Source organism: Musca autumnalis, unplaced genomic scaffold (assembly GCF_047663935.1).
Source record: "Musca autumnalis isolate F117 unplaced genomic scaffold, ASM4766393v1 scaffold_5, whole genome shotgun sequence".
Lineage (NCBI taxonomy): Eukaryota > Metazoa > Arthropoda > Insecta > Diptera > Muscidae > Musca > Musca autumnalis.
Genome location: NW_027412088.1, coordinates 89,165,697 through 89,183,731, shown reverse-complemented (window position 1 = coordinate 89,183,731; position 18,035 = coordinate 89,165,697). Strand labels below are relative to the sequence as shown.

The following is an 18,035-nucleotide window of genomic DNA, read 5'->3' as shown; positions in this document are numbered from 1 at the left end:
TTAAATATTAAATAGTAATAATAATTATATAATAGTTATATAGTTTCACTCATTGAAGTAAAGCTTTATTTTTTGAAAAGATCTCAGTAAAATTCTGAAAATTCATTTTGCCAAAAACAACGTTTTGATTTACGTCGTTTATTAAGATTTTTTGTTTTTGGAATAAGGAAGGATGTAGTTTGTTTTAGTGGAGTTTTTTTAGTACTTTAAGTAAAATGTTAAGTGTATGTGGACATTGTTTAAGGTTTTTTTAGAGTTTCCTCTTTGGGGTTTCCAGTAAGTGTGGGAGGTGTTTATTTTTCTAGTTCTCTTAGATAATTAAGGATCCGTTGAAGGGGGTTTTTTTTGTTGTTTTGGTAATTTACACTACAAATATTAGTTTCCTTTTCATTGATGATTGTTGTTGTTGGTTATGTCATTATTGACAAGCTCTGTGATGTTGGAGTCAGTGTGATGTTCTGTAGTATCACTGCAAGAAAGAGGAGAAAAATTGAATTTATTATAAATGGTTATACAAAATAATCTCTCATCTTGAGTTTGTTTTTCCTGCGAATGTAAAGAAAGAGTTGATGAAGAAAGATAACACGGCAGCTCTCGCTCATGCCAAGCTTTGACATTCGAAACTGCAGCCGAAAATGAGCTGCAGTTGTGGAATACTAGACTAAACAAGTTAAAGAGAATCAGTCGGTCAACAGTTAAATACCATCAATTTAAGACTGTACAAAAACAATGACATGAGTGGTGGACCTAAGTCTACTATGAACAGAGTAAATTAAATAACATTTCCGTAGGTGATAAAATAAGTTATGGCAGATTCCAGCGTAAATTTGTGGACGTCTGCGCACCTAATTATTCTACTGACAGACCGAATCAACGCAGTATATACAAAAAATACATGATTCATTTTATTTTTTTTTTTTTTTCAAGAAAATCACTTGGGCTTGATTTTTTGAACATTCATGCCGTTATCCAATGATGTATGGAGAATAAAGTTTTACCATTATAACAAAGACCACGAAACTATCAAAAACTTTAGCGCGACAAGTTTAAGAAGGAGACACTTGAGACACTTCGGGACCTATATTGCAAAAAATTGCAAAAAAAAATGTAATCTGGTAAAGTGTTGGACACCGTCATAATGCAAGGAAGAATGGACTTGCCCAAAAAATATATCGTTGTAATCAGTGTCACAAGTACTACCTTCGATGAATATTTCACTTGCTCTCCATAGGATTTTTAGAACTTTTGGACCATTATGTCACGAAGCATGGACTTGCACAAAAAAATCAAAACGATCCTCCAATAGCATATAAGTTGCATTGAGGCGAAAATGTTGAACTTTTGTGAGAAGGTACCCGAAGGTATTGTCCGATATAAGCCTTCCTGACATATAGAGTACGTTGGAAAAAAAATTAAAGATGTACGAAAAGGAGGAGGAGTGTATATATAACAGAGGGTTTAGAAGAAGAGATTAGTTGAACTTTTAGTCTACAATTACCCGCCCCATTGCCGCTTAAAACTCCTGCAACAACTTAGCAGGGCCGCAGGTTCTATGGAATAGAGAGGTATAGGGGAGACGCAATCTCATGAGCACCAAACAGTGTGATTGTAAGTCTAGAACACCGACAGAGAGTCCTCGATTGTTTCAGTCACTTTCACATCGACTGGAGTATTCAATGTTGCTGTCCTACCACTTGCTTGTCATACATCTTATGCAGCAATGACCAGTTATGAACCCTACAGCAATTCTGATCTCTGATTTGCGAAGTATGTGAAGGGATGCAGTTCAAGGTTCTGAGATTGACGGCCAGATTAACGGCCAGATTAACTTCGATACCAATGATCCAGATCCGTTCGACTAGATCGTTACGGTTTTCTCTACATAGAATATTTTAAGTTTGTCGTGAAAAAAACAAAGCGGTGACTTGAAACAAAGCTGCTGTTAGTTAATCAACTGTCTCATTTCCCTTAACTTTACAGTGCCCTTTAGTTTGTTAAGTTTATACGAGCGCCTGCTGAACAGTTCTTAACAATACAAGACGGTGCTTTCTTCTATCTTCGACCTATCAGTGTCGATTTGGGTAAGTCGATTTGATCACCATATTAGGCCCTTCGCGTTTCTGATTTCTGGGATTGTACTGAGCAAAAAAGTCCACTAGACCATATGTCTACGATAAAAATCGAGTCTCCTGATTTTGACTTGAAGTTTTTTATCCACAAGACCAAAACTACCTGAAGGAGCGGTCCAATGTTTTTGCGATGTACTATGAAGTTCTTAATTATTGTCATGACTAACATTTTTTTCTTAGTGTTGGATAGAAAATCTCAACGGTTTGGCTGTTATATGCCAAAATATCCAAAAAACATGTATAAAAATCGGGATGCTCGATTTTCACCGTAGACATGTGGTCTAGTGGACTTTTTTGCTCAGTAAAATCCCTGGAATCGGAAACGGGAAGGGGCCAAGAAATCCATACAAATCGCCCCGGCCTAGTGCACATTCATTCCTATTTGGGATTATTACGTCAGCTGTGTCCCATCGATGGTTAGCGAAATATTTAAAATTTTGTTGCGGGAAATTCCGGAAGTAGTGGGCCAATATGTACCATCCTCTAACTCAATTGGACAAAATATTACGAGTGACAAAGTTTGGAACAAATCGGTTAATGTGTTCGACAATTATCAGACAGGTTAATAGACAGTCGGGCGGGCAGGACAAAATCGACTTCAAATTGTCTAAAACGGATTTCGTCCATTATTTCGGATTTCGTCCGTATCAAAGTGTATATAACCTCTTAGACTAAAGGCTGCGCGTATAAAAAATCAACTAACGAATATTGAAAGATCTCTCTCAGATCTATGAGACAATTGTTGCAATTTCAAAATCTACTAATCTGACAATCTTGGCTGGTTGCGAGTCAGAAAAAGTAATTTTAGTCCGACTTCAGGCATAATGATTTGATTGAACTTCCATGACTAATAGGAATTGAGTTGAGCCAACTCTATACAGTCTTGTATTCTTCTGCTGCTCTATGTGATGGATATACTCTGAGGACAGTATTCGCACGATCATGGGAATGGGACCAGTGACGGTATCTGTTTAAATAATATTCAATTTTGTCTTATAGAAGACCTCATGATCTTCTTATTGAATACCTTATGGACATCTTATAGAAAACCTCATGGTCTTCTTATAGGTGACCTCATGGTTTTCTCATAGAAGGTCTCAAGGTTTTCATATAGGGGATCTTATATTCTTAAAGAAGGCCTTAAAAGATTTCAAGGTCTTCCAATAGAAGACTTCAAGGTCTTCCTATAGAGGACCTCATTGACATCATATAGAAGACCTCATGGTCATCTTATAAAGGATCCAACGGCCTTCTTATAGAAGGTCTCAAGGATATTTTTCTTAATGGTCATCTTATATTGAAGAAGACCTCATGGTCATCTTATAGGTGACCTCATGGACTTCTTATAGAAGACCTCATACTCTCCTTATGGAACTTATAGAACTTTCTACTTATAATGGGTGATCCAACAAGAGGTACTTTTCAACAGCCTTTTTTAACAGATCACGCGTGAATCGTGTCGCTTGTTCATTTTTTTTTTGTTTAGTACTGTTTGGCATTTTATCATGGAAAAGCTTACGCCTCTACAACGTTTACAAATCGTTAAACTTTATTACGAAAATTCGCGTTATGTGGGAAGTGTGTTTTGAGCCTAATTTTGTTCAGTGATGAGGCACATTTCTGGCTTTATAGGTATGTAAAGAAGCAAAATTGTCACATTTAGGAAGAAGAGCAACTTAAAAGATTCAAGAGCTGCCACGTCATCCAGAAAAAATAACGGTTTGTGGGTCGGAGGAATCTACGGACCCTATTTCTTCAAAATGATGCCGGTTAGGACTTCATCGTCAATGGCGACTGTTATTGCGCAGTTATAACCGACTATTTGATGTCTGAAATTGAAGGTCTTAATCTCGGCGACATTTGGTTTCAACAAAACGGCGCCACTTCCCACACATCGCATGAATGAATGGATTTATTGAAAGAACACTTCGGTGAGCACGTTTTGAACCAGTCGATTGGACACCAAGATCGTCTCATATCACTCCGTTAGACTTTTTCCTGTGAGAATATGTAAAGTCAAAATTGTGTGCGGATAAAGCCGCTTCGATTCCGATCTTGGGGGGAAAACATCAGACGTGCCATTCGTCAGTTACCAGTCGAAAAGCTTGAACGAGTCATTGAAAATTGGACTCAAGGGATGGACTGTCTGAGACGTAGCCTCGGCCATTATTTGTTAGACATAATCTGCAAAAAACAAATGCCATCGAATGTTCTTTCAAATGATAATATAAATTCCCCATTCAATTTGATTTTTCTGTGTTTTTGTTTTTTCTTCAAAGAAAGTAGGAACTTCTTAATGGATCACCTTTTAGATCTCAGTGTTTTCCTTATAGAGGACCTCATGGTTTTCTTATAGAAGACCACATGGTCTTCTTATAGAAGACCGCATTATCTTCCTATAGACGATCTCAAGGTTTTCCTTATAGAGGACCTCATGGTCTTCTTATAGAAAACCTTGTGGCCTTCTTATAGAACACCGCACGGACTTCTTATAGAAGAAAGCCTCAAGGTTGTCCTATAGAGTACTATATATTCTTCTTAAATAGGACCCTTCCTATAAAAGGTTTCAAGGTCTTCTTATAGAGAACCTCATGGATTTCCAATAGAAGACCTCTTGGTCTTCTTATTAATGACTTCACGGTCTTCTTATTAAAGACCTCACTGTATTCTTAGAAAAGACCTCTTCTTGGTCTTCCTATATAAGACCTCATGGTTTACTTATAGAAGACCTAATGGTCTTCTTATAGAAGTCTTTCTGGTCTTCTTATAGTAGACTTTCTGGTCTTCTTATAGAAGACTTTCTGGTCTTCTAATAGAATTCTTTATGGTCTTCTTATAGAAGACCTCATAGTTCTCAGGGTTTTCCTTATAGAGGACCTCATGATCTTCTTACAGAAGACCTCACAAGAATTTTATTCTTCACAAGAAGCCACATAACGGATGATAAAACTCTCCCTCCCGAAGATCAAGGAGAGAATGTCATGCTGCTTTAGGGTTTTCAGCCCGTTAACATAATTTAGCATAGTCTCTTCTCCTTTTTATATGGGAATTTCGACGACCTGACATAACGCCCATTGGACAATTATTTTGTCTGACATGCTGATTTAGCGCACTGTTGTATCGTTTGATCTCTCTCATAAACCAATTGTGGGTTAAATAACTGGAGCAGCTCTTTGTCCATCATCGGTTTTTTTATATTCTGACTACGAAATTGAGCCACTGCATCAATGTAAGCGAAAAAGTCCGGATCTCACTCTGAAATTAAATCACTCTCGACTTCATTTCCATATACCGGCAGTTTGTGGAAGGAGCGTGTGACAAATCAGGTTTTGTTCCATGTATTGTCAACGCAAGCTTGGATGGCATTCAGGGTATAACAAATACCCACAATAAGAGGATATTTATGAGATCAATATTTGGTAATCTCCAAACAGTTTTGAGTGTTTAAAGCAAATAATAAAAACCTAATTAAACTTACCTCTTTTCGATTGGGCAGGCAATTTCCTGTTGTCCTTGATACTGCAAGTTTTGAAGGTATTCCGCCCTGCGTTGGTGCACCAGCTTCTCTTTTTCGGCTCGTTCTCTCTGAAGTCTAAATAAGAAACAAAAAACAAGAAAAAAATTGTGAGTTAAAATTTCATAGTTGTTGTTTTAATATAAAACTGAAAATCAAATGATGGAACTTGTCATAAAACCTTTTGCAGAATCTTACCAGAGTTGTTAAATTTCCATCCCATATGCTGTGCATGGAATTGTATGATATTTATAAATTTTAGTTATGTTTATTTAAATGTTCGTTTAAAGTGCAAGTTTTTTTATTTTATACAGATCGGACCTAACTTTTACTGAATATTGTTTCAGAATATCTAACATGTTAATTGAATTTCTTTGATTTTTTCCTCGTGTGCAAGAACTAGGAATTTAGAAAGAACAGAAAATGGTCAATTATGCACGTTCAAATTTATTGATCTAATTGTCTATCTATCCAAAATGAAGTAATTATCTAAGTTGTGACATTTAGCAGATGTTTTTTTTAACACTTTTGGAATTTATGATTTTTTGAATTTGTAGTCCAGGAGAGATCTTTGTTTTGGATTTTACTGAAATAAAATATTTTCAGAAATATATGATTTCGACCTATGGACAGAGCTAATACTAATTTCAGTCTCTTTCCCAAAGAGTACTCATGAGTATCTGTTGAGAAGTTCGAAAATATAGTCTTCTCGTCCTTTTGCGAAAGCTAATAAAATTTAACTACCTCCCACATAAAAAAACTTGATTAATAAATAGTACGTTAACATATAACCAGATTTAATAAATCCTCTGCATTTGAAATGTCTATTCCATTGTGAATACATCAAATAAATCCTCATAAAGAAGGTTAAACCGGCAAAATCCTTTATCTAAACATGGTGTAAACAGAATTAGTTTACAAATAATAGTCAACAACCTTAAAAATAACCTATCATACTACCTCTACTTAAGGTTAAATATTAATTCATGAATACAATACTCACTTAATGCGTGATTGTCGCATGAACTGTTGAATTTTTCTGGCAGCTTGATTTTGTGTTGATTGTGAATAAGTACGTCTACAAACACACAAAAAAAAAATGACAACATTAAATTACAAATGCTCCAAACATACTTATAATATCCACTTACTTCAATGGCCCCGATGGACTTGTCTCCTTTGGGGTACTACACGATTGTGGTGAACTATCGGCATTCTGCTCCTGTTTGGTGAAATTATCGAAAAAGCTAGACAAACATTGAGAATTCGTGCTATCCTGACTGTCACTATTGTGTAAAGCTGAACCTCCCGAAGCCATTAGACTGGAGGTGTTTTGAGATTTCTTAAAACGTTTATTGCGGCAATACGAACGATAGCCATGCTGGATAACTAATGCGGCATTTGTCATTTGACGATAATAGGCAAATTGTTTATAGCGTCGATAATAGTTTTGTATGACAATGGCGGCGGTACGTTCCTTGTTTTGTTCTTCGAGCTTTTGACGTCCCTTATATGAACGATAAGCCTTTTGTATGCATTTGGCAGCCTCATAAAGTTCTCGTTGTTCGGTATCTGTAGAAAAGTAATATTATTAGTAGTCACGACCTCTTGTAATTATGTTTTTTTATTAACTTACCTGTTAATGTTAATTTACTAAAATCAGCCTCAAAGGGATACTGTGAATTACTTGAGGCATGCAGAAATTCGGTCAATTGTTTCGTTGACGGTGGTGGACTAGGTGAACTAACCGATGGATCATGGCCCAATATCGAATAACTGGCCGGTGATTGTAATGGTCCTGAACTTGCAGGACTTAGACTAGAGCAGGGTGTACTAACTTCATGATAACGATATGTGTGATCATTGAAGTCAAAATTAAATTCATTATCGAAATGGGCATTGGGCAAAGAATCCAAAAGGGGATCCATAAAACTGTCATTTAAACCCGATGATTCCGAGTTTAAAGGTTCTGTCATGGGACTACCCAAAACCATCATTTCATCAGCCTCATTCTGAAAAAAATAACAAAATATCAAAATTAGTTTCAAGAGTTTCCACAAATTGGGTCTCCCTTACTTTAATACGTTCTGGCATAGCAGCTATGATATGTTCAGCGAGTGTTAACACTTTGGCATCTGAATCCCCTGCAATTATTTAAAAGAAGTACGAAAAATGTTTTAGACTTTGATGGTAATTAGAAATTGTAACAATTAATCAACATCAACAATAAATTACAGACAGACACGCACACACACATCGAAATATACAACATGAAAACTACATCAAATGTTAGACAACAATTTAAAGTTATGTTTAATGCGCTATGAAGATGTATTTACAATAACAAATCAAGCTTATTTCAACGAATGTTAATTTGTAGTCCTGTTCCTTTACGTGCAAGAATTTTAAAGTTTTACCACTTTTTACTCGAAAAGCGTTCCTTTACCTCAGACGCTATATAATTCATATGGGGGCAGTTTACAACACTTACTACTTCTGCCGGTTTTACAATCTTCAAAAGTAAAGGAACAGACGATGTGATTGAAATGATAATTACATTGTGTTCAAAAGATGTTTCATATTTAAAAACATATAAGAATGAATGGATTCTTAACCAAGAAGAAGTCACGTCAACTCTGTGGCCACAAATATGCTAGAGGATATATTTTCATCTTAATCTAAGATATGATTGCTTTAAGCCTGGAGTATTCTCTCATTGGCTTAACTTCATTATTACTCTCTATTATAGAGAGTAATGTTTACACAATTTACTGGTACGATACCAATATGATTTCATCCCGGCGAAGAGAATTTTCAATAGACTTTTCAGTTTTTGAAATGTTAGTTTTTTGGGAAAAATGAACCCTTTTAGTATCGAGTAATCTCATGTAAATGGAATAATGCCCACTTTTCAGCTTTCCCAAAAACCACCAGAACAAAATATTTGCAAGCTATCAGCATCTAAGATATTTTACTCGATATGCAATCTGTAAAATGGTGGTAAATTGAGTAAAATTCTCAATGGCATCATGGATAAGCCAGCAAGGTAAAATTTAGATAATTATTCTACTCATAGTCAATGAATCAAATGTTGAGATCTCCTTCGTGGTTAGAATGATTTTTTGATATACCGAGACCATATTTTCAGCATTATACATCAACGGTCGTAATTGGCTTTTACATGTGTAAGGCCAGCACTTATCCACCCTTTAATATCTTAAGCGATTCTAATATCCTACCATTAACACACGTCAAGAATAAAAATCGAATATACCTCAATTATTGATTAGCTGGTGGGTTTAGGGAAATGCGAGTACATGCACTTCCTTACGAGAGATTAACCTCAAGTTATTCCGGCCCAAAAGTAATCTGCAAAGATCTACAGATTTCCTCTCACTTTAGCTTTGTTCCTTTCCTTTTTTAATGGTAAGGGTGGTAAAAGAGAAAAGTGTCAAAATTGCTCTCTCATAAACATTTTTACCAGAAAAGTAAAGGAACAGAAAAATGGTAGATCTGGCAGCAATGACAAAAAGAAACATAAAAAAATCAATTTTCGTCTTTTATTTCACAGTTTTTAATTTAGTTTTGTCAGCGTTCGACTTTTTCTTGTTTTTCGTCCACTTTCTTTTTCGTTGTGAAATAATCGTCAAACAAAAGTCGAAAAATCAGATCTGCCATTTTTTACCTGCAGAAATTTTGCTGGTAGCCTGTGGTAGAAGAGAAAGCCATTTTCACTCTCTCCACTCTCACTCTCTTAAAAATTGCTTCCAGTTTTGCCACTTTTCGGGGTTAAGGAACGCTTTGCAGGTTAAAAATGGTAACCTCAGGTAAGTAAAGGAACATAGCTTTTGATATTCACTGAAGGACGGGTAAGGTCGGGTGCACCATCTACTCTCAAAGCCTGTAAAAGCCACAATAAAATTGTGATTTAATCTCCTTGGTTGGCTCAGTGGTTGTTCTCTGAAAACTTCAGAAGGTGGATCTGCTTAAAAATTAGTACATGGTCGTCAGATAGAAGGAAACAAACAGAGCATAAACGTAGACGCAAAGACTTGGGAAGACATACTTAACAGTGTGGTTTCAACCCATCGGCGTGTGGGACCTAAAGGTGAAAATGGATTATATTCAGGGTCTTCAGAAGAGCAAGTGGCCTTCTTTAAGAATACATTATAATATTCTTTAATAGCCTCGGTCTACATGCCGTATGAAGTATCCGACCCACCAACTCAGTTGGTGCACAAACTAGTGACACTAATAGTAGAGGTGAGTTACACTAATGGTAGAGGTGAGTCCATATTCGATTTCATTTTAATCAGTAATACTGTGAACTGAAATTTTGGGCGGTGGAAAATTCCTTTTGGAGATGAAAGCCCTTGGTGAGTACATACAGAACCCCGAAGGTCAGATCCGCCGTGAGTCGAACTTCTGAGTCATGGCGTGATGAATATTTTGTTGGAGACTCTATGAGCCGTCTGGAACCAGCGCTATATCTTTGTTCGCTGTTGCTTAAGCTTATTTTTAAGATGGCATGTCTTCAGTCAAATCAAATGAGGATTTCTTCGCAGAGCATTTCGACCTTCTAAGTCGCTTCCTTCAATATCCTTTTCAAGAACCGCAATAAAGGTACCACAAGATGACATTTTACAGCTTGGGAATGCTCTGCAAAAATGTTGCTCGGAAGATTTTTGGTACGGTTCATAAAGACATGAAATCGATACCATCTTGTTTAAGCGGTCCTTTTTCACTTTTGCCCGAAGCTTCTCCGAGCACGTTATTATCATTATTTTTTGGAATACAGCTCCGGATATCCGAATTTTGGAACCGCTTATTTTGATACTAAAACTTAATGTTTATTCGGTTTTTATGAAATGATTAACCGTAATAGCTATTAAAATTGTCAATCAGATACGATTAATATGCGTCATACTATTACGCGGTTATGGTGCTGGAACAGGAAACCCGTATTGTTGAGACGCATAGGAGGATACTTGCCACTACGCGAAAAAAATATGATCTAGGCCTTGTGGTGAACAATTCCTTTTGAGGTTCAGAGATAATATTGAGTATATATAGAAACGAAACGAAAGATCCGCCGTAAGTCGAACTTTTGAATTATGACTCAGGAGTTCGACTCACGGCGGATCTGTCCTTCGGGGTTCTGTATGTACTCACAAATGGCTTTCATCGGCAAACTTTGAGCTCCATTTTGTTCCACTGTGTAATCTACGAGTATGCAATAGGGGAAATATGGCCACTTTCCAAAATAGAATAAGGGAGGAGAGGTAATAGACTTCACTCTTATAAATATAGGGAACTCATCTATAACAGAATGGCGATACCCTCCATTCTCCTTGCTCCTTTTCGGATCATAGGGCGATACACTTTACAGTAAAAGGCAACCGCATCATAGGTACCCAGGATAAAAAGTGGGAGGAATTCAGGTATCTAGCTTCATCAGGACTGTGTAAAATTCCAGAACTTCACACGGAGAGGGAAGTTGATAGTCAAGTTGAAAATCTCACAAATGTTCTCCGGTATTGCTATAAGAAGTTTTTCCCAATAACTAATCCATGAAGGAGAGCTCGGCCAGTTTGGTGGAATAAAGATCTGGCAAACCTAAGAAAAGCCAGAAGAAGGACTAAACTGGACCAAACTTAGTACGGATTGGTACCTATACAAGAATAGTTTCAATAAGTATAAAAGCGGGGCAAGAAAAGGTAGGAGGAATTCTTGGATTAACTTTAACGAGGCAATAGAGGGAGTCAACGCAGCGGCTAGATTTCGTAGGGTGATCTTAAAGGACCTATTGGGATTATCAAACGAAGTGACAAAACAAACTCTAAAGACTCTAGACCTAATGGCAAAGATCCACTTTCCGGGATGAAATGATGCTAATTTTATCGTAGTGTAGTGTAGATACGAATGGAATCTACACTCCTAACGAGTGGGTCGTTGTTGATAGGAAAATAAGTAATTCAAGGGTTTCTTGGGCGCTTTTCAACCATATAAATCTCCTTGGTCGGATGGTGTCATGTCTTTACAGATGCGAAATACCTGGGAGTGATCCTTGAACATCGGTTAAAAAGGAAGAGGAACACTGAGGAGCGCAATAAGAAGAACCTTATTGCACTTTATTCTTGTAAGAACTCCATAGGCAAAAGTTATGACCTCAGATGGCATGTAATACACTGGCTGTACAGGACAGTGGTCTGCCCCAACTTCACCTATGGCTGCCTCGTCTGGTGGCAGGCCCTAAGCAATAATTTTCACCTGTCCAGGAAAGCTACTGTGCAACGAGTTGCATCAGTTCTCATTACTGTAGCAGCAAAAAAAAAAACACCCCTCAGGCATCTCTGAATGCCATATTGAACATCCACCCTCTGGATATTCTAATACAGTATCAAGCATCCCGATGTGCCTTGGGGCTTAATCAGTTTCTTTGTTCACGTTTTGGACATGCTAGCGTTCTACCTTGGATATGTAGCCAGTTATGGCTAAGTGCCAGGGAGCTGAAACTGACTACATTTCGCCAATCCTGAACTTTGACATAGCGGATGTAATAATCCCTGATTGGAGCGAAGGGGAGCAGGACAGACCACTTTCCAATAGCCTAGCCATTTTCACCGATGGGTCGAAGATGGAAGAAGGCGTAGGATCTGATGTGTATTGTAAAGAACTGAACTCGTACCAACTTAACGTCAACATCAGTGCTTTTCAGGCAGAAGATTTTGTAGTAATGAAAGCCTTAGAACTACTAGGAGGAATTGCAGATGCTGCAGATAGGATAGTCACGCAAGGTACAGGTCGCATTTTTTGTCCGATTCAGCTGAAAATTGGGGACTACAACTTTTTTAGCCATAGGAAGAACGCTATTGCTTTTGGTGAAAATCGGTTCAGATTTGGATATAGCTCCGATATATATGTTCGCCCGATTTCACGAATTTGCTGCACCAAACACGCTATATATGTCCGATTTTGATGAAATTTGAAATGTTTGACTGAATTCGGTCTAGAAATAAGTGTACCAAATTATTTAGAAACCGGTTCAGATTTGGATATAGCTCCCATATATATTTTCGGCCGATTTCACGCATTTTCTGTACCACACACGCTATATATGTCCGATTTCAATGAAAATTGGAATGTGTCACTGACTTCGATCTAGAAATAAATGTGCCAAATTATATCGAAATCGGTTCAGGTTTGGATATAGCTCCCATAAATATGTTCGCCCGATTTCACGAATTTGCTGCAACAAACACGCTATATACGTCCGATTTTGATGAAATTTGGATTGTTTGACTGAATTCGCTCTAGAAATAAGTGTGCCAAATTATATAAAAATCGGTTCAGATTTGGATATAGCTCCCATATATATTTTCGGCCGATTTCACGCATTTTCTGTACCAAACACGCTATATATTTCCGATTTCGATGAAATTTTGAATGTGTGACTGAATTCAGTCTAGAAATAAATGTGCCAAATTATATCAAAATCGGTTAATCTGGATATAGCTCCGATTTATGTTTTACATATTCACAGTGGTGCAGGGTATCATATAGTCGACCCGCCCGACTTTGATCCTTTCCTTACTGGTTCTTTATGGTTTTTTATGCCGTTTGCACTGGAGCATTATGTCGGATTTGACATTATTACCTAAATGGATATACACTGGGGCGGCCAAAAAACGACAAATTTGATTTTATGAAACGACTACCCCTTAATTTTTTTCCATTCGATCCAAAAATCTTATAAATGATATTTAATGGCGATCGGTTAACGTTAACCCGTGCCACCCGAGCGATCTTTGTTTCCATAGTAATTTGTATGGGACCAAAGGTGAATTTTCACGAAAGGCCTTATTAATGGTCCAATAAATAAAAAAACTTTACCAGTTCATTGTTGTGACTAAAAAACGATTTCTACAAAAAATTACCGATCTTTACTTCCATAGTACATTGTATGGGGGCCAAAGGCGAATTTTCAGGAAAACGCTCTACAGGCCAAGATTACTAGGGTAGCTTTTTCTCCACATGATTCAGTCGTCAATGCTTTTATTCCGCAACTCATTTTAATTGCAAAGCCAAATCTACTCAACAAATTCAATCATCATTGTGGTCGAAGCAACATTCCTAGAACTAAAGATTGAACCAGAGCCAGATAAAGCAGTACACACACCCATGTCCTACTAACAACAACAAACCTTTCTATATCAACATCCCCAACCTTTACATAATTTTTAATATATTCATTTACAAAATGATACAAGTATGTAAATTAAGTACGCACATCTAAATATATACACACATACATATATAAACACATACGCCAACCATATTACACCAAGTATGTATAGAAATATCAGTTAATATTAGACTAATATAGACACGAATAATAATTATGTATTATAATATGATTAGGTTAATAGTAGGATGTTTGGTCAGAGTAGGGTTATTATAAATTTTACAACATTATTAGACATCAAATACATATATTGTTATTATTCAATATACATATGTATATTTAGTGTGTTTAAGGATTATTATGTGATATGACATGAATGGTTAGTTATAGCTCAGTTAGTATGCATTAGAGTAGACAAACTCGAATACGATTTGTAATCAATGAAAAATGTATAGTGCGAATGCTGTTATGAAATACATTATGAATTAGAGAAAACATGAAATACAGTAAAACCTCTCAACAGGGAACATGGTGAGTATCTTAAAGATTGGATTTTTAAGATGGAGATACCAAATTAATTAAACAAAATAATAATAGCCTTTTTTAGGTTAATGAAAAATTTGTTTATTAGAAAACCACAACATGTTCCATATGGCCCCTTGTGAGAGGTTCCACTGTATAATATATATGTACGCATAACTTATAATAAAACAAATATGAAATTAAACATAATATCACACAACAATTTTCTTTTTTTTGTTTGGACTTTGGCAATTAGTTTTTGTTTGTTTGCTTTTATAATTAATTTGTTTGTTGATAATAACAAATAACAGATTTAACTGACCTACAACGGCATCGATATTTTTATTTGGCATTGCAACAACATCGTTGCAACAATCTTCGTTATCAATCGTTGATGTATCATCATCATCGTTACTTTTGTCTGGCAAAGGACTTGCATCACCAGTTGATACTTCGCCTAATTTGTTTTGGTTTAATTATTTAAAAATTAACATTTTAATCAAAAATAATTTTGCAAATATATTTTGATATGTCAGTTGGTTTTAGGTTCGTATAAAATTAAAAAAAAGAAAAACATAAAATTATTAATAAAAAATAATATTAAAACTGAAATAAATTATTAAAATAATTTTATTTGTTTTAACAAATAAAATAAAGAAATGTTTCTTTTTTTTTTTTTGTATAAGAAGAAGATTATGCATCTGAATTTTTGTAATGTAATTTGTGAAAGTAGGAAAAACGTTTCTGGAAAAATGATTTTCGTTTCTTTGGTAGTGAGAGCGCTGAGTGTATTTTTGATACTTACATAAGGCAAAGTCCATTTTCCTTAATGGCGAGAGTAAAGAATTCGTTGTATTTGCTGGTGTTGTAATTGAATCGAGAGGAGATTCCATGTTGCCACCACTACTGCCGTAATTGTCATGTGCATCCAAACTGAAATTGAAGAAAGCGGTTGAAATTGTGTGAATATAAGATAAGTACATCACTTCCCCAATGGGAAACAGAGGTTAACGGCGGCTACTTTACAAATTAAATCGAATAGGCTGTTTTGGCAAGAATTTTCGGATTCGAATGGTATTTTTTTTTTCAAAAAGAAGCTGAAATTAGATTATATTTATATTAACTTACCTATGTAAACGTGTTAAATCTTTAAAACTTTTAACTGGTTTACTTCTGATATCCATGCTAATGCCACTATCTATGGAAGAGCGTTTCGAAAAACGGCTACTGTTTGGGGGACTTTGATTGCTAGAACGAAAAAAGTTGTATTAATTGCTAAACCCTTTGGTAAAATAAGACAAATTAACGAAAAATTCTTTGAGGAAAAAACTCGTAGTGTAGACCTGAGTCCTTGCGATCAGTTCATCATCATGAAGAATAGGTTCTACTGATTGTAATTTATCAGTTATAGTCAGTGATAATGAGAATGCATTTTTTTTTGCAATTTAATTGCAATGGTGCAGTGGATTTCATGGGTCGGAAGAATATCATGCTCTCGGCGGTGCAGGAAACCAAGCTCAACAGCAACTGCAGCTTACAGCGTTGTGATGGTTACAATGTACTGAGGAAGGATCGCACCAGAAGTGGAGGTGGGGAAAGTAGCCTTCCAATTACACCAGTCTGTTCAATACAGACCTAAATCGATAGAGCTTGGCTCTAATGACCCGTATATGGAATGTATGGGGGTAGCAATTAGGTGTGGAACTGTCGAGGTAGAGCTGCAGAACGCATACATCCCGCCGATAAATAGGTGTATTTCAGGTTACAAGCATAATATTAGACCGGTTTTGTTAGGTCATTTAATGCGCATAATGAGTTGTGGCATTCGGTCCTCGGAAATGACCAGAGAGGTATTGTGCTGTCTGAGAAGATTGATAGCTCTACGGAGCGGCGAACTGTGACGGAGAGTGTCACAGTTCGCCCGACACTTGGTCTGACAAATGACGTCACCTGGCAACCCGTCATTTCTATTGGATCAGACCATCTTATAATTATCTACATCAGCAGGCTATCAGACTTCATCACCTCTGAACGCCGCACTTTCATCAATCATGGGAAAGCTGATTGGCCGAGTTTCAGAAAGTTCACTAATCACCACTTCAGAGAAATGCCAAATCCTTCTGATGTTCGGGTAGCGTTCTGAGACATCATCACTGCTGCAGCCGCTCGCCATATACCTGCTGGTCGAATACCCGAATTAAGACCACACATCCCAGCATAGGTGACGGGATCAGCAAATGAGCGTGATGAGCTTCTTCGAGCCAACCAAAGTGACCCCAGAGTCATGGAGCTGACACTGGAAGTTAACAGGCTGGTCGGCGAGCATAAGCGGAACAAGTGGTTAAATCATCTGAGGAGTTGCAATATTGGTGCTGGTTTAAGTGAATTGTGGGCAACGGTTAATTCACTCTCAAACCCCGGAAGGAGGGAAGATAGGACCTCAATCACGTTTGGCGACGTTACGATGACTGACAAGAAGAGGTGCGGAAGTTACTTCAATCGACTGTTTGTCGAGCACCCTGGGAGTGGCAGGGCAAAGAGAAGAGTACTACTACGCATCCTGCCGAAGATGAACCACAACAGTTTCCCATGGATGATGTTGCGAATGCCATCAGGAACTCTAAATTATCCAAAGCGTTGGGCCCTAATGGAATCTCCATGGTAATGCTGGAACAACTGGATGAGCCGGGAGTAGAGAATCTAACCAAAGTTCTCAACCTGTTGCTACCCACCCACATCGCTCCCGAAGTTTGGAAAATTGGCAGGGTGGTCAGCCTACTAAAACCAGGCAAGGATGCTAGCAAAGGTGAACTGTACAGACCAATTTCGATTTTGTCACCCGTAGCAAAGACTCTTGAGGCTTTACGCTCCACAACGTCGGAAATAGTTATCCAGTTGCCGATCATCAGCATGGATTCCGTAAGCAGCACAGCACGACAACAGCGCTGCACACAATCTCCACATATATTTGTCGAGGATTCAACCAGGATAGGCCGTGTAATAGAACGGTGATGGTGGCACTTGACTTGACAAAAGCCTTTGATACTGTCAGGCACTCCACGCTGTTTGAGGGCAATGAGCAGACCACCCTCCGGCCAGGTCTGAAACGTTGGATAATAAATTATATGTATGTGTGGACGCCAGTCGTACGTGGAATTCAGGAATAAGAAGTCCAAACCCCGTAGAGTGAAACAGGGAGTTCCCCAAGGTGGGGTGATATCTCCGGAACTGTTTAACCTCTACCTCTCCTATATACCGCCCCTTCCAGACGGCATTGAGATCGTAACTTATGCGGACGATTGTACAATCCTGGCGTCAGGTACCTACCCTGATGACATCTGTGAGAGACTGAACTCCTATTTAGACGATCTTACCACCAGTATCCATGCGAGGAATATGCAGATATCCGCCACTGAATCTATGGCCACTCTGTTCACCACATGGACGGCGTAGTATAGAAGAGAGTTGATTGTCGTGGTCGATGGTAGCAGAATTCCGACCACAAACTGCCCCAAAATTCTAGGGGTCACATTCGACACTACGTTCACGTCGACCGCTCATGCCGCATCTATCTGCGACAAACTGAAATGCAGAAACAAGGTCCCTAGCCGGCAGCAATTGGGGTGCAGATAAAGAAACCTTGTTGACCACATATAACGCGATAGGTCGGTCTGTGGTAAGCTAT

The 18,035-nt window shown here is 37.5% G+C and overlaps 1 protein-coding gene across 3 annotated transcripts in view; it reads right to left on the bottom strand.

Annotated features, from left to right (window-relative positions):
• Positions 1-263: 263 nt before the first annotated feature.
• Camta (Calmodulin-binding transcription activator) overlaps positions 264-18,035 on the bottom strand; it is a 283,414-nt gene continuing 265,642 nt past the window's right edge. For 2 of the 3 annotated variants that reach the window (XM_073990711.1, XM_073990710.1), the window contains exons 15-23: positions 15,479-15,598; positions 15,156-15,283; positions 14,673-14,807; positions 7,720-7,787; positions 7,280-7,655; positions 6,795-7,215; positions 6,647-6,721; positions 5,608-5,721; positions 264-469 (exon numbers count right to left, since the gene is read on the bottom strand). In XM_073990711.1, the coding sequence (XP_073846812.1) occupies positions 388-469; positions 5,608-5,721; positions 6,647-6,721; positions 6,795-7,215; positions 7,280-7,655; positions 7,720-7,787; positions 14,673-14,807; positions 15,156-15,283; positions 15,479-15,598 (1,519 nt within the window). In that variant the 3' untranslated portion in view covers positions 264-387. Of the gene's footprint in view, positions 470-5,607; positions 5,722-5,841; positions 5,870-6,646; positions 6,722-6,794; positions 7,216-7,279; positions 7,656-7,719; positions 7,788-14,672; positions 14,808-15,155; positions 15,284-15,478; positions 15,599-18,035 lie in introns of all 3 variants that reach the window. The other variant, XM_073990712.1, reaches the window with a different exon arrangement.